The 16,135-nt window shown below is 43.0% G+C and overlaps 1 protein-coding gene across 1 annotated transcript; it reads right to left on the bottom strand.

The window, feature by feature from the left end:
* Positions 1-217: 217 nt before the first annotated feature.
* On the bottom strand, positions 218-14,647 carry CTXN2 (cortexin 2). The gene is made up of 3 exons (XM_060755861.2): positions 14,034-14,647; positions 5,221-5,268; positions 218-685 (listed from the first exon to the last, which is right to left on the bottom strand). The coding sequence occupies exon 3, from the start codon at positions 635-637 to the stop codon at positions 392-394; it is 246 nt and encodes an 81-aa protein (XP_060611844.1). The 5' UTR covers positions 638-685; positions 5,221-5,268; positions 14,034-14,647; the 3' UTR covers positions 218-391.
* Between the last annotated feature and the right edge of the window lie 1,488 nt (positions 14,648-16,135).

Genomic DNA, 16,135 nt, shown 5'->3' on the forward strand with positions numbered 1-16,135 from the left:
AACTATTTATAATTATTGACAGTTTGTTTTTATTATGTATATATTGAGGCACCGAATTGCTGCCAATAGGAAGCTGCCCTGAGGGGTTGAGAAGGGCGGGGTACAAATATTCGAAATAAATAAATAATCTTGAAAAAATCCCTTATATACTACTTCTTTCTGATTTTCACCATTTTGGAAACCACGATGCCCAAGAGTAAACGCTGGGTGGAAATGATTGTATGAATCTGCAACAAAGCTTTATTTAACAAAAAGATGCCACCACCATATCGTCAAAACATCGGTGTGTGTTACAAATGCCTTCTGACGGGGGAATCCCCACCCCCTCCCTCCCCACCCCAAAATGGACAACATCAAAATTAAGGCAGGGTATTCTTCTGGGATTTTTTTTTCATGCGAGAGCGTACTCAAATGTCCCCTTATCCAGCCCCTCGACCTCATCCTCCCATGTGGACGATGGCATACTGCTATAAGGGTCTAATAGGATTTTGAAGCATCTTATGATCAGCAGTCCTAAGAAGACACACAGGATCCCTACGAAGGCAAAGCCGGTTTTTTGCTCCAGAGTCAGGGGAAAGGTGGACACCTCGTTGACACTCATGCTCACTGACACGTTATTGCAGAAGTTACTGCTCATTGCTGGGCTTCACATCCTGCTGAGACTTCAGGGTTTCTTCTTCTTCACCTAGGAACAAAAGTAGGATAGACATTTTTTTAAACTGATTAGTCCTCTGACCATATCAACAGCAAAAGACAGAAGACAAGTATACAAAGACACAACAAAAACACAAATCTGCATCTCAACACAACACTCCTGTAATAGTTAGCTAGGATATGGTTTGAGTTGCAGTTGGTTCCCCACATTTGTGGATCCCAATTTCACAGATTTTATTATTTGTGGGCTTACCACACTAACTTGGGTATCCAGCATTGACCAGGTTATTAGAAGATGTCATTTTTTATTTTACAAAATGCATCAAGTTGTAGGTGTAGTACAACTCACATGAGAAAACAAATAAGAAAACAAATCCAAAAAATCACATTGTCTGATTTTTAATGAATTTATTTGCAAATTATGGTGGAAAATAAGTATGTGGGGAGGCTAATTTAACTAATTTATGATGCCATAAAAATCTCCAGCAGTGTGCAAAAGAATGAGGAAATACTCCATTGGTGTCACAAGTGGACGGTGAAGCAACAGCTCCCCCGGTGGCTGGAATTTGAGCATACCCTCATGAAGTTGGAATGTTAAATACTTAACCTCTGTGCCTTTGTCTATATATGTTGCATGTCTAAATGTCATTGAATATTTGCAATGTATATGTGCATTATAATCCACCCTGAGTCCCCTGTGCAGGTGAGAAGGGTGGAATATAAATACTTAAATAATAATAATAATAATAATAATAATAATAATAATAATGTAAGAAAAAACCACCTGAAACTCCATCAATACTTGAAGTTTGTCATGCTTGGTAAATTTGCTTTAGATGCATCATCAGTGGGGTTCAGTATGCTCTCCAGCTTCAGGATGAATTACAACTCCCACCATTAAGGGTCAGTCCTGTCAAATCCCTCCAGTCCGTTCAGTTGGTCATGGGGTTTCTGTATGCCAAGTTGGGTCCAGTGTAATTGTTGGTGGGGTCTAGAGTGCTCTTTGATTGCAGGTGAACTATAAATCCCACTAATTACAATGGTTATAAATCAATTCCTCCAAAACCTCTTCAATATTTTTCTTAGGTCATGGGGATTCTGTGTGCCAAATGTGGTCCAGTTCCAATGTCAGTGGGGGTCACAGTGGGGGACTTGATGCAGGGTGAATTACAACTTCCATCATGTGGAGTCAATCCCCCAGACTCCTCCAGTATATTAGTTGCTGATTAGTTCTTCTCTGTTTGTTGTGCAGGCAGAGTTGAAAATAGTAAGAAAGCGTTAAGGGAGAGGCAGTGGGCAGGATCATGCAAATTCCACACCAATGAAGATAGTAAGAATCACTGGGATGTCTGTGGTGGAGGAAACACATAAAATCTAGGAGGAAATTGTCTCTGAATGAAAGTATTCCTTGGGTGCTGGGCAGTATGGTGTTTGGGGAGGACATTGGCAGGGGTTGGGTTACATGTTTATGGTGCTCGCTATAACCTGAAATGTCATTGGAAGGAGGGCTTTTGGTGGTTCTTCAGTACTGTGGATTAAAGCTGTCTGTGGAAGTTGGAGCCTGTCTGTGAAAGTGGGTACTCCAGCCACATACATACATATTTTCACTTTTATTAAGTATATAGAGTTACTTGAATTTAATGCGCCATTGAATCTAACGTGTACCTCTAGTTTCAAAACCAGAAGCTCCAACTAGTCAACGTGCGGCAGCCAGAATGCTAACACGAGCAGGGTACAGGGAGCATACTACTCCTCTGTTGCGCCAGTTCCACTGGCTGCCAATTAGCTTCCGAGCACAATTCAAAGTGCTGGTGTTAACCTATAAAGCCCTAAACGACTCCAGCCCAGTTTACCTGTCAGAACGTATTCTCCCCTATGAACCATCTAGGTTGTTAAGATCGTCTGGAGGGGCCCTGCTCTCGGTCCCACCGGTCTCTCAGGCACGTCTGGTGGGGACAAGGGACAGGGAATTCTCGGTGGTGGCCCCTCAACTCTGGAACTCTCCCACTGGAGATCAGAACTGCCCCCTCCATTCTGTCATTCAGAAAATGGGTGAAAACCTGGCTATGGGGTTTGGCTTTTGACGAGTGAATCAATATTTCTGTGATCGGATAGATGACGATGAATGATGGGCAACGAATTCACTATGACGACTGACCATTGTTATTATGTGATTGCATTTTGCTCTTATAACGTTTTAAATTGAATATGTTATATGATGTTTTTAATGATTGTTTTGTGATTTTATTGTTGGAAACCGGCCCGAGTCCCCCGATAGAGGGGAGAAGACCGGTATACAAAATTGCTAAATAAATAAAATAAATAAATAAAACCCTGAAACCAAAAAAGTATTTGCTGTCAAATGTAATGCGCAGCAGCAAAAAGTGGACCCTTTATAATTTGGCCAAAAAATTTGGACCCTTTGTAATTTGCACCAGTAATTTGCGCCAGTGGAGCAATTCTTTCAAAACAAAATGTTAGAACACCAAAGAAAACCTTTGGGTGTATCTTTGCTGTAGAATAAAATCAACTTCAACTGATTTGGTTCAGTGCTATGGAGTCATGGAGTCTTTGAGCAGACATGGGCAAACTTCAGCTCTCCAAGCGTTTTGGACTTCAACTCCCACAATTCCTGAACCGCTGTGAGTCGCCTTCGGGCTTGAGATACAGCGGTATATAAGCAAAGTAAATAAATAAAGTAAATAATAAATAAATAAAAGCCTCAGGCCCTTAAGTGGCTGAGGGGGAAAAGGAAGAAGCCTGAGGCTGTTAGGAATTGTGGGAGTTGAAGTCCAAAACACCTGGAGGGCCCAAGTTTGCCCATGCCTGGTCTTGAGCCTTCTCTGCCAAAGAATGCTCACTGTCATGTATTATGTTCTGCAGTTGATGGTGATTGGTGATGGAAGGGTTAATATTAAGTCTTAGTTCTAAAAGGTTGAGTAATCTGTAAGTAAGAGTTCTTGGGTGAAAGCAATTAAGGGTGGAGGTATGCAAGAGATGGGTTGCAACTGCGTGCTTCTGGATATAAGGAGCTAGCCTTGGGATTGATCTTCAGGAGAAAAGTATTTGTTTTATCTTGGTGGTAGATGCTGCTGGTTTCCCACCAGGCTTGTGGATTTTCGGTGTCCTGACCTGTCTCCTGAACCTTTGGAATCCTGGAACCTTTACTCTTTGGACTGGCTTTTGACTACGGTATAGACTCTTGATCCCTGAACTTTATTTATTGAACTCTTGGCGTTTGACCACTGGACTGGACCTTTTGACTACGGAGTTATCTTGAACCTGCAACAGTGTTTGCTGTTTTTGTTTTGTATTATGGACTATTAAAACAGCCAGGAAATAAGTGCTGTTTTAATTAAATTGTTTAACACAAACTGAAAGTTGAGTTCATCTCTGCCTACATAAGGCAGAGCTCTGGCAACGTGACAGAATAATTTTCTCCCGAAAATCAGTCCCATGGCTAACTCCTTATATCCAGAAGTACCCAGCTGCAAGGAGGAGGACAACTAAAATGATCAAGAGTCTGGAGAACAAGCCCTATGAGGAGCAGCTGAAAGAGCTGGGCATGTTTAGCCTGAAGAAGAGAAGGCTGAGAGGAGACATGATAGCCATGTATAAATATGTGAGAGGAAGTCATAGGGAGGAGGGAGCAAGCTTGTTTTCTGCTTCCCTGGAGACTAGGATGCAGAACAATGGCTTCAAACAACAAGAAAGAAGATTCCATCTGAACATTAGGAGGAACTTCCTGACTGTGAGAGCCATTCAGCAGTGGAACTCTCTGCCCAGGAGTGTGGTGGAGGCTCCTTCTTTGGAGGCTTTTAAACAGAGGCTGGATGGCCATCTGTCAGGGGTGCTTTGAATGCAATATTCCTGCTTCTTGGCAGGATGGGGTTGGACTGGATGGCCCATGAGGTCTCTTCCAACTCTATGATTCTATGATTCTATAAAACTGAAAATTGCTATCTTAAACCATGGCAGCCTTCTTAAGACCTGTTGGGTTTGGGTCCATACTTTGGTGGCAAAGTATGGAATTATAGGTGTCAGTTTCTCAACCCATTCTTTCCAGGGCTTGGCTAAACTCCTGCCCAAGTGGCCACTGGAGCAAAAGGAAGTTAAAACACTCACTGGATCTAACAATGGCCACTGGATTCTCATCAAGGGCGAGAAGTATAAAATAATGTTTTCTTTTAGTTCAGCATACTTCATACTAAAGTAAAGGTAAAGGTTTCCTCTTGACATTATGTCGAGTCCCACTCTGGGGTGGTGGTGCTCATCTCCATTTCTAAGCCGAAGAGCCGGCGTTGTCCGTAGACACCTCCAAAGTCATGTGGTCGGCATGACTGCAAGGAGCTCTCTTATTGACCTATTCACATTTGCATGTTTTTGAACTGCTAGGTTGGCGGAAGCTGGGGCTAACAGCGGGAGCTCACCCTGCTCCCTGGATTTGAACTGCTGCCCTTTCAGCCAGCAAGTTCAGCAGCTCATTGGTTCAGATGGGGTACAGCATGGTTAAAACAGAGAGATGAAACACAAGACTATTAATAAATACGTATTACATAATACTACCTGCATTCATGTAAGGCACACTTCCAGGCTTTCCTGAAGTTTGAACAGCTGGAGAGACAAAAAGAAAAAAAGAGAGATGACATCAGAAGGTACTAAAATAGATTCGGTTTCCCCTCTGAAAGTATTCGGTTGTCACTAGGACGTGACTTGCATCCTAAAGCAGAAAGAAAGACATCATAGCAAAATGAAAACAGATGTGAAGACAGGGGATATTGTATTAGTTTTAATAGATTAATATTGTATTAGTTTTAATAGTTTTTAATAACAATTAAGACTCATGCGCCAACTCCAACCTTACCTCGTGAAGGCGGATCTGGCCAGGGTGGTCCATATCTTAGTCACCTCTAGACTGGGTTACTGTAATGCACTCTACATGGGGCTGCCCTTGAAAACAGCCCAGAAATTTCAATTGGTTCAACGGGCAGCTGCCAAGTTGTTAACTGGTGCTCCTTACAGGGAGCGGTCAACCCTCCTGTTTAAGGAGCTCCACTGGCTGCCATTCATTTTCCAGACCCAATTCAAGGTGCAGGTTCTCACCTACAAAGCCCTGAACGGTTTGGGACCCGCCTACCTGCGTGACCGCATCTCTGCATATGAACCCACACGATCTCTTCAATCATCTGGAGAGGCCCTGCTCGAGCTCTCACCTGTATCACAAGCGCGATTGGTGGGGACGAGAGAGAGGGCCTTTTCGGTGGTGGCCCCTCGACTCTGGAACTCTCTTCCTAAGGACATCAGGCATGCCCCAACTTTGGCAGTCTTTAAGAGGAGCTTGAAGACGTGGTTGTTCCAGTGTGCCTTCCCAGAATAATGTTCCCATAGCACTTTGTCCTCCAATGCACTTGATATTGTTTTAAGTCTGCTTGTATGTTTCCACAAACCGCCCCATCACTCTTTTCGCCCATGTTCAGCATTATTTTTTAATTTTAATTACATTTGGCCTACCCATAGATTTTAAAGTGTGTTGTCTTATTTGATAATGTTTATGTTATTGTTTTACTGTTTTGTTTTTTTTAATTGCCTGTATTGTTTATTGTTATTGCTTGTATTGTTGTATTTTGGGCTCGGCCTCATGTAAGCCCTTGGGGAGATGGTAGCAGGGTATAAATAAATTATTATTATTATTATTATTATTATTATTATTATTATTATTATTATTATAGGAAGTTAACGACTCCAGGCATTTTATTCCAGTTCTATGGTCAAAACTTTTTTACATTGCAGTGTAGATGAGGCTTTGGCCATGGAAACTCACTGGATGCTCTTGGGCAAGTTAATACTCTCAAGCAAAGCACATCCATTGACACAACAGGTTTCCTCGTTGACATTAAGTCTAGTTGTGTCCAACTCTGGCGGGTGGCGCTCATCTTCAATTCTAAGCCAGAGAGCCGGCATTGTCCGTAGACACCTCCAAGCTCATGTGGCCGGCATGACTGCAACAATATAGTAATATATAATGCGAATATTGTGCTGTGCTAATAATATAATACATATTAAATTGATAATAATATAATGTAATACAATATAATGGTAATAATACAATAGAATAATTGTATATTATTTATTACATATAATATTACTAATACTATTGCAGTATAGTAGTATAGTACAATATAGTAATATATAATACTAATATTGTGCTATGCTAATAATTATATATTTGTACATATAATGTTGATCATATTGTAATGCAATATAATACTAATAATACAATATAACAAGTATATATTCCATATTACATGCAATATTACTAATAATGATGCAGTTAAGTGGTATAGTACAATTATATTAATATATAATAGAATATTGTGCTATACTAATAATTATATATTGTATGTACATATAATGTTGATCATAATATTGTAATACAATATAATACTAATAATACTAATAAGTATATATATAATATTGTAATACAATAATACAATATAATACTAATAATACTAATAAGTATATATATAATATTGTAATACAATAATACAATATAATACTAATAATACTAATAAGTATATATTTTACATGCAATATTACTAATAATAATGCAGTTAAGTGTGTAGTACAATATATTAATATATAATAGTAATATTGTGCTATACTAATAATTATATATTGCATGTACATATAATATTGATCATAATATTGTAATACAATATAGTACTAATAATAGTATGTGCTATGCTAGTAATTATATATTGTATGTACATATAATATTGATCATAATATTGTAATACAATATAATACTAATAATACAATATATTATATTTTATATTTTATATTACATGCAATATTACTCATAATAATGCAGTTAAGTGGTATAGTACAATATAGTAATATATAATAGTAATATTGTGCTATGCTAATAATTATATATTGCATGTACATATAATATTGATCATAATATTGTAATAAATATAATATTAATAATCCAATATAATAAGTATATATTTTATATTACATGCAATATTACTAATAATAATGCAGTTAAGCGGGATAGTACAATTATATTAATATATAATAGTAATATTGTGCTATGCTAATAATTATATATTGCATGTACATATAATATTGATCATAATATTGTAATACAATATAATACTAATAATACAATATAATAATTATGTATTTTATATTACATGTAATGTTACTAATAATAATGCAGTACAGTGTTATATTAATATATAATAATATTGTGCTATGCTAATAAAATAATATATTGTATGTACGTATAACTTGTAAGCCGCTCTGAGTCCCCTTCAGGGTGAGAAGGGCGGGATCTAAATGTTGCAAATAAAGAAATAAATAAATCCGCACTATAGAACTAATGGGCTCAAAAGAAATCATGAGATTTATAGCTTGGTGGGGCATCAATGCTTTTGGGCGGAGAAGGATAAAGAACCTGTAAAACTACAACTCCCATGATCCCATAGCATTGAGCCATGGCTTTCAAACTGTATTAATTTTACAGTGTTGATGGACTCTAAGAGGAAGACAATGGAAAACCTCCTCTGAATAAATCATGCCCAAACAACTCTAGAATAAGGTTGCCAACATGTAGGTGCAACAAAACCTTGCTCCAGTGATAGCCTAATCTAGATTTTAAAGGAAACTTGCATACATCTCGTATAGACTACTGCAATGCGCTCTATGTGGGGCTGCCTTTGAAGACTGTCTGGAAGCTTCAAATAGGCCAACAAATGGCAGCCAGATTGCTAACAGGAGCAGCGCTCAGGGAGCGTGCAACTCCTCTGTTGTGCCAGTTCCACTAGCTGCCAGTTTGCTACTGGGCACAATTCAAAGTGCTGGCTTTAGCCTATAAAGCCCTAAATGGTTCTGGCCCAACTTACATGTCCAAACACATCTCCCCTTATGAACCATCTAGGACCTTAAGATCATCTGGGGAGGCCCTGCTCTCGTTACTGCCTTCGTCACAAGTACGTTTGACAGAGATGAGGGCCTTCTTGGTGGTGGCCCCTCAGCCGTGGAACACCCTCTCTAAAGATATTAGATTAGCCACCTCCCTTTTAACATTCGGGAAAAAAGTCAAGATGTGGCTTTTTGAACGAGCATTTGCAAATGCAGAGTAACTGGCATAGGAAAATGGAACGATGACAATGAGTCCGGACAAAGTTTTTAACAAGGAGACACTATGAATTTATATTTTATTGATTTGTTCAGTTTTTATTATATGTTATGTTTTAATTGTATTTATGGCATTGTAAGCATTGAATTTTGCCCTGTCAACCGCCTTGAGTCGCCTATGGACTGAGATAGGTGGTAAACAAACAGAGTAAATAAAGAAATAAATATATTTTGTGTGCTGAAGGAAGAAAAAAATATATGCCAAACCCTCCAGAATTACACCTTACTTGGAAGAAAGCCCCTTTGGGAATGATAGAGATGACTTCCGAATAAATCTGTAGAATTTGCCATACATAAATGTGCAGCAGTTGTTGTAGAATATGGCAAGCTATTATTCTAGTGTTAGTTAACTTGGTTAATTCACCCACTAGTTAACCTGGCGCTCACATGACTGTATTTCTTACTGCAGTCACCAGTTGCTACTGACAACCTCACGAAGGTTAAACTGAGCTTCTCCAATGGGTTCTGTGCTGAAGGAAATTGCAATAGCTTTGCAATGAAAATGCTACCTGAAGGAAAGATGGATGAGTAACAACTGTGGAATTATTACAGGAAAATACGCTGTTAAGGGAAGACATCGCAAAGGCTTTCATGGCCGGAATCACTGGGTTGCTGTGAGTTTTCCGGACTATATGGCCATGTTCCAGAAGCATTCTCTCCTGACGTTTCACCCACATCTATGACAGGCATCCTTAGAGGTTGTGAGGTCTGTTGGAAAATAGGCAAGTGGGATTTATATAGCTATGGAATGTCCAGTGGGAGAAAAAACTCTTGTCTGTTTGAGGCAGGGGTGAATGTTGCAATTGGCCACCTTGATTAGCATTTAATGGCCTTGCAGCTCTAAAGCCTGACTACTTCCTGCCTGGGGGAATCATAGAATCAAAAAGTTGGAAGAGACCTCATGGGCCATCCAGTCCAACCCCATTCTGCCAAGAAGCAGGAATATTGAATTCAAATCACCCCTGACAGATGGCCATCCAGACTCCGTTTAAAAGCTTCCAAAGAAGAAGCCTCCACCACACTCCGGGGCAGAGAGTTCCACTGCTGAACGGCTCTCACAATCAGGAAGTTCTCCCTCATGTTCAGACGGAATCTCCTCTCTTGTAGTTTGAAGCCATTGTTCCGCGTCCTAATCTGCAAGGAAGCGGAAAACAAGCTTGCTCCCTCCTCCCTGTGACTTCCTCTCACATATTTATACATGGCTATCATATCTCCTGTCAGCCTTCTCTTCTTCAGGCTAAACATGCCCAGCTCCTTAAGCCACTCCTCATAGGGCTTGTTCTCCAGACCCTTGATCATTTTAGTCGCCCTCCTCTGGACACATTCCAGCTTGTTGGGAGGTGTTAGCTGGCTCTGATTGCTTCTTGTCTGGAATTCCCCGGTTTTCTGAGTGTTTTCTTTTTATTTGCTGCCCTGATTTTAGCATGTGGGCAATTTCAACACAAAGGAGAAAACCATGAAGATGAACAAAATCTGGCTACCAGTATTTTTTTAAAAATTCTAAAATCAGGACAGTAAATAAAGAACACTAGAAAACAGGGGAATTACAGACAGGAAACAACCAAGGCCAGCTAACACCTCCCAACAAAGGATTCCCCCAGGCACACAGCCTCGCAACCTCGGAGGATGCCTGCCATAGATGTGGGTGAAACGTCAGGAGAGAATGCTTCTAGAACATGGTCATACAGCCCAGAAAACTCACATCAACCCAAGGGAAGACACTGTTTGTCTGACAAGGACTCAAGAGCTAACATTGATAGAGTACTACAATATTGTGGATGAGGGTGCAGGCAGCCATCTTGAAAATGTGGCCTTCAAGTTACCCCTAAAAGTATTGGGGGCTTCTGCCTTTCCTTTCTATATTTATTTATTTATTTGATGCATTTGTTAACCGCCATTCTCAGCCCTTTAGGGCGACTCATGGCAGTGTACAACACATATAAAAAGGCAATTTACAAATATATCACCTGGTTTCTTTCAAGCAAGAGCAAGTTGCATTGTAGCCAGGGAAGGTGAATCACAGAAGCCTGACCATGCAGACATATGGCTACTGAAGGACGCCTCTCCCTCTCTCTCGATTTGCAGCTAGTGCAGAATGCCAAAAATAGATATTTATCTGGTACAGTATCTCTACTAGTGGGCTTGGGGAGTGCAGTGTGCCAACGCCTACTATTTTGGTTACAGCCTAGTGAACCTGCAAGCATCCTTGTGTGTCGCTGTGACGGTGACAGCTTGTATGATGGAGGAGCACCTCCTCGATGCCGGTGGGACTCAACAATTGGTTTGTTTTGAATGCCTCCTACATCAGTTTGTGCCCACTGTTGTGATAACAGGCTGCCCACGCACAAGGACAGGTTCACTAGGACACAACCAAGATGCTGGGAGGCATATAATAAATGTAGGAGGCATTCCAAACAAATTGTTGTAGCCTTTTGAGAATATGCTACTCCATCATAAAATCTTCCATCCTCACACCTCCTTGGAAGGAAGCTCCATTGAAGCCAACCAAGTACTGGGGATAATTGCTTCCCAAGCACAGAGAAGCATTGAACCCAATCTCCCAGTTCCTCCATCCTCCCCCAGTTTGGAGACAGGTTCAGAAAAAAAAAAAAGAAAGGCAGACAAGGGCTGGAATTGATTTGCCTTCAAGGTACTTTTCAAGTAAATAGGTATCAATGGAGCTTCCTTTCAAGTAGGGCTGAGGACCATATTATTTCATAAATGCAGAGCAGAGTTGAACCCATTCTTCCAGTCCTTCCAGTCTCCCCCAGTTTGGAGACACCAGTGATTAGTTTTGGAAAGAAAAATGGGCAAATACTGGAATTGAATTGGCATCAAAGGGGCTTCCTTCCAAGCGAGTGGGGCTTTATCTATGGGGCCTCCTTCCAAGTATCATTGGGGATCATATAGTTCCTTCAACCTGGTCTCCCAGTCCTTCCAACCTCCCCCAGTTTGGAGACACCAGTTATTGATTTGGGGAAAGAAAAGGGGAAGAACTGGGATTGATTTGGTTTCAATGGTCTTCCTTTCAAGCGGGTGGGATTGGATCTATGGGGCCTCCTTCTAAGTAGGGTTGGGACCCCATTGTTCATCAAGTACAGAGCAATGAGGGACCAGTCCCTTCAGGCTCTCCCAGTTTGGAGACACCAGTTCTTTATTTGGGGAAAGAAAGGGGGCAAAGACTGGCCTTGATTTGGTTTCAAGGGGTCTTCCTTCCAAGTGGATGGAACTGTATCTATGGGGCCTCCTTCCAAGTAGGGTTAGGACCATAGTGCTCCTCCAACCTGATCTCCCAGTTCCTCCAACCTCCCCCAGTTTGGTGATACCAGTTGATTCATTCAGGAAAGCAAAAGGGGCAAGGACTGGGATTGATTTGGTTTCAAGGAGATGTCCTTCCAAGGAGGTGGGATGGCACCAATGGGGCTTCCTTCCAAGTTGGGTTGGGGACCTCATTGTTCCTCAAGCACAGAAAATTGAGGGACCTGATTGCCCAATCCTTCCAGCCTCCCCCAGTTTGGAGACACCAGTTATTGATCTGGGGAAGGAAAAGGGGGAAGGACTGAGACTGATTTGGTTTCAAGGGTCTTCCTTTCAAGTGGGTGGAACTGTATCTATGGGGCCTCCTTCCAAGAAAGGCTGGAACCATGTTATTCTTCCAACCTGATCTCCCACTCTGTCCGACCTCCCCCAATTTGGAGATACCAGTTGATTCGTTCAGGAAAGGAAGAGGGGCAAGGATTGGGGTTGATTTGGTTTCAGGGGGGGGGGTCTTAATTCCAAGTGGATGGGACTGTATCTATGGGGTCTCTTTCCAAGAAGGGTTGGGAACCATATTGTTCCTTCAACATGGTCTCCCAGTTTCTCCAACCTCCCCCAGTTTGGTGATACCAGGAAAAGAAGAGGGGCAAGAATTGGGTTTGATTTGGTTTCAAGGCATCTTCCTTCCAAGTGGATGGGACTGTATCTATGGGGCCTTTTCCCAAGAAGGGTCGAGAACCATATTGTTCCTTCAACATGTTCTCCCAGTCCCCCCAACCTCCCCTGGTTTGGAGACACCAGTTATTGATTTAGAGAAGGAAAAGAGACAAGGACTGGGACTGATTTGGTTTCAAGGAGGTGTCCTTCCAAGAGGGTAGGATGGCACCAATGGGGCTTCCTTCCAAGTTGGGTTGGGGACCCCATTGTTCCTCAAGCACAGAGCAATGAGGGACCTGGTCGCCCAGTCCCTCCAGCTTCCCCCAGTTTGGTGATACCAGTTGATTCATTCAGGAAAGGAAGAGGGGCAAGGATTGGGTTTGATTTGGTATCAAGGAGTCTTTCTACCAAGTGGATGGGACTGTATCTATGGGGCCTCTTTCCAAGAAGGGTTGGGGACCACATTGTTCCTTCAACCTGTTCTCCCAGTCCCTCCAACTTCCCCCAGTTTGGTGATACCAGTTATTGATTTAGAGGAGGAAAAGAGACAAGGACTGGAATTGATTTGGTTTCAAGGAGGCGTCCTTCCAAGGAGGTAGGATGGTACCAATGGGGCTTCCTTCCAAGTTGGGTTGGGGACCCCATTGTTCCTCAAGCACAGAGCAATGAGGGACCTGGTCACCCAGTCCCTCCAGCTTCCCCCAGTTTGGTGATACCAGCTGATTCATTCAGGAAAAGAAGAGGGGCAAGCACTGTGCTTGATTTGGTTTCAAGGGGGCGTCCTTCCAAGGAGGTGGGATGGCACCAATGGGGCTTCCTTCCAAGTTGTGTTGGGGACCCCATTGTTCTTCAAGCCCAGAGCAATGAGGGACCTGGTCACCCAGTCCCTCCAACCTCCCCCAGTTTGGTGATACCAGTTGATTCATTCAGGAAAGCCAAAGGGGCAAGGACTGGGCTTGATTGGGTTTCAAGGGGGCATCCTTCCAAGGAGGTGGGATGGCATCAATAGGGCTTCCTTCCATGTTAGGTTGGGGCCCTCTGAGCAGAACCCAGTCTCCCAGTCCCTCCATCTTCCCCCAGTTTACAGATTCAGGAAAGACAAAGGAAGCCTTGCTTGGTAGTGGCTGGAGCTCACCTGCTGCATGGTAAGAGAGTCAGCCTGGCAACCACCCTGGGGCCACCACATCCAGGCCAAGGTCAGGGCACCCTGTTGCATCCGGACCTCCCCCCAACGCCTCCCCATTGAGAAGAATACAGACCCGATGCCTCCTCCGGCTTGGCCCCCATCCTGCCGAAAGTCCCACGGTCTCGGGGTCTGGAACTACCACCAGGAAGCCAGGCTCCAGCCGGGGGTCTTCCCTTCTTCCTCTTCTTCTCCTCCTCCTCCTCTTCCTAGGCAGAGCATCCTCCTCCTCCGGGTGTGGACGCGGGTTAGAGGCGTTCCTCCAGCCGGGTCAGAGCCATTGCAAGGAGAAGAAGGGGGGGGGGGGGGCACAGGTTGGAAGGAAGGAGGGAAGGAAGGAAAGGCGTCCTCTTCCTTCTCCTGGAGATCAAGTCAAGGCACGAAGGAAGGGCTGGGTGGGGTCTCTCTCTCTCTCTCTCTCTCAGCCTCCTGGCGTGCGTGGCATCCGCAAAAACTCTCCTCCGGTTGCAGCAGATGGAGGGAGCTGGGCTTGCCTGCGACGCAGGTGGGGGATCCGACCCCCTCCCTGCCTCCTCCTCCTCCCTTCTTTCCTTCCCAAGGGAGACCCGCTTGCCTTCCCGGCCCGAGGACGTGGGAGGGGCGTTTCTGGCGTGGGGAGCCCGAGCCCACGCTTCCCACCTTGGCCAACAAAGCGCAGGGAGGGGCCGGGCACAGGGAGGCGCCTTCGCCCCTGGAAGACACCCACGCGCCACGAAACCAACCGGGTTTGGAGCTCCAGCAGGTTGCCAGGAGAGGAAGGAAGGCAGGCAGGGGAGACCATGGGGGCATCTCTCTCTCTCTCTCTCTCTCTCTCTCTCTCCATCTATTTAATCTATCTATCTATTAATCTATCTAGTCTGACTGTCTATCTGTCTGTATGATATTATACTTATATATTTATATTACATGTCATATTACTCATAATATTACAATATAATTGGTATAGTACAATATAGCAACATTTAAAACTGATATTGCACTATGCCAATAATCTCTCTATATATAAATGCTCTGTGTATAATGAGTACCTTAAAAGCAAAAGAACCAATGCACAAAATCACACCAAATTTGGCAACAAAACGTCTCGCAACACAAGGAGTGACCATCACTCAAAAAATTATCAACTGGGCTCTCCAGGCCAATGGAGACTCCACCTGAGGCATCAGAAGAGCTGCAAGACCAAGAACAAGCCACGAGAGTCAAGATGAAGATCCACCCAGAGGAAAAGTGTTCCTGCCATACATCAAGGGAACCACTGACCGCATAGGGAAGCTGATGAGGAAACACAACATACAAACAATCTACAGACCCACCAAGAAAATCCAACAAATGCTACGTTCAGCAAAGGACAAGAGGGATCCTCTCACTTCTGCAGGAGTCTACCATATACCATGCAGCTGTGGACAAGTCTACGTAGGGACCACCAAACGCAGCATTGCCCAGACACGCATCAAGGAACATGAAAGGCACTGCAGACTACTTCAGCCAGAGAAGTCAGCCATAGCAGAGCACCTGATGAACTAGCCAAAAAGACAATACATATGATTTTGTCATTTGGGAGTTGTAGTTGCTGGGATTTGTAGTTCACCTACAAACAAAGAGCATTCTGAACTCCACCAGCCAGGCATGTAGCAGGGGGTGGGGGGAGCTTGGGAGGCTTCAGCCCCCCCCCCCCCGGTATTCTCATGGTGGTCCACGAAAAGGCCTTACTAGTACATTATTTAAACTGTTATGTTTATTCCTATCATGATCTGATCACCATGCTCAATATATCCCATATGCATGGGGGTATTGGGTTATGATACAAAAGGTTTGCTAGGGTAGACCCTCTTTCACTCAGACTCAGCCCCCCACCCCAAAACTCAGCCCCCCCGAAAAAAATTCAGGCCCCCCCCGAAAAAAATTCACCCCCCCCCAAACGAAATCCTGGCTACAGGCCTGTATAGCAACATTTAAAACTGATATTGCACTATGCCAATAATCTATACATATATAAATGCTCTGTGCATAATGAGTACCTTAAATACAAAAGAACCAATGAAGGAAATCACACCAAATTTGGCAACAAAATGTCTCACATCACAAGGCGTGACCATTACTCAAAAATTATGATTTTGTCATTTGGGAGTTGTAGTTGCAGGGATTTATAGTTCACCCACAAACAAAGAGCATTCTGAA

Source organism: Anolis sagrei, chromosome 9 (assembly GCF_037176765.1).
Source record: "Anolis sagrei isolate rAnoSag1 chromosome 9, rAnoSag1.mat, whole genome shotgun sequence".
Lineage (NCBI taxonomy): Eukaryota > Metazoa > Chordata > Lepidosauria > Squamata > Dactyloidae > Anolis > Anolis sagrei.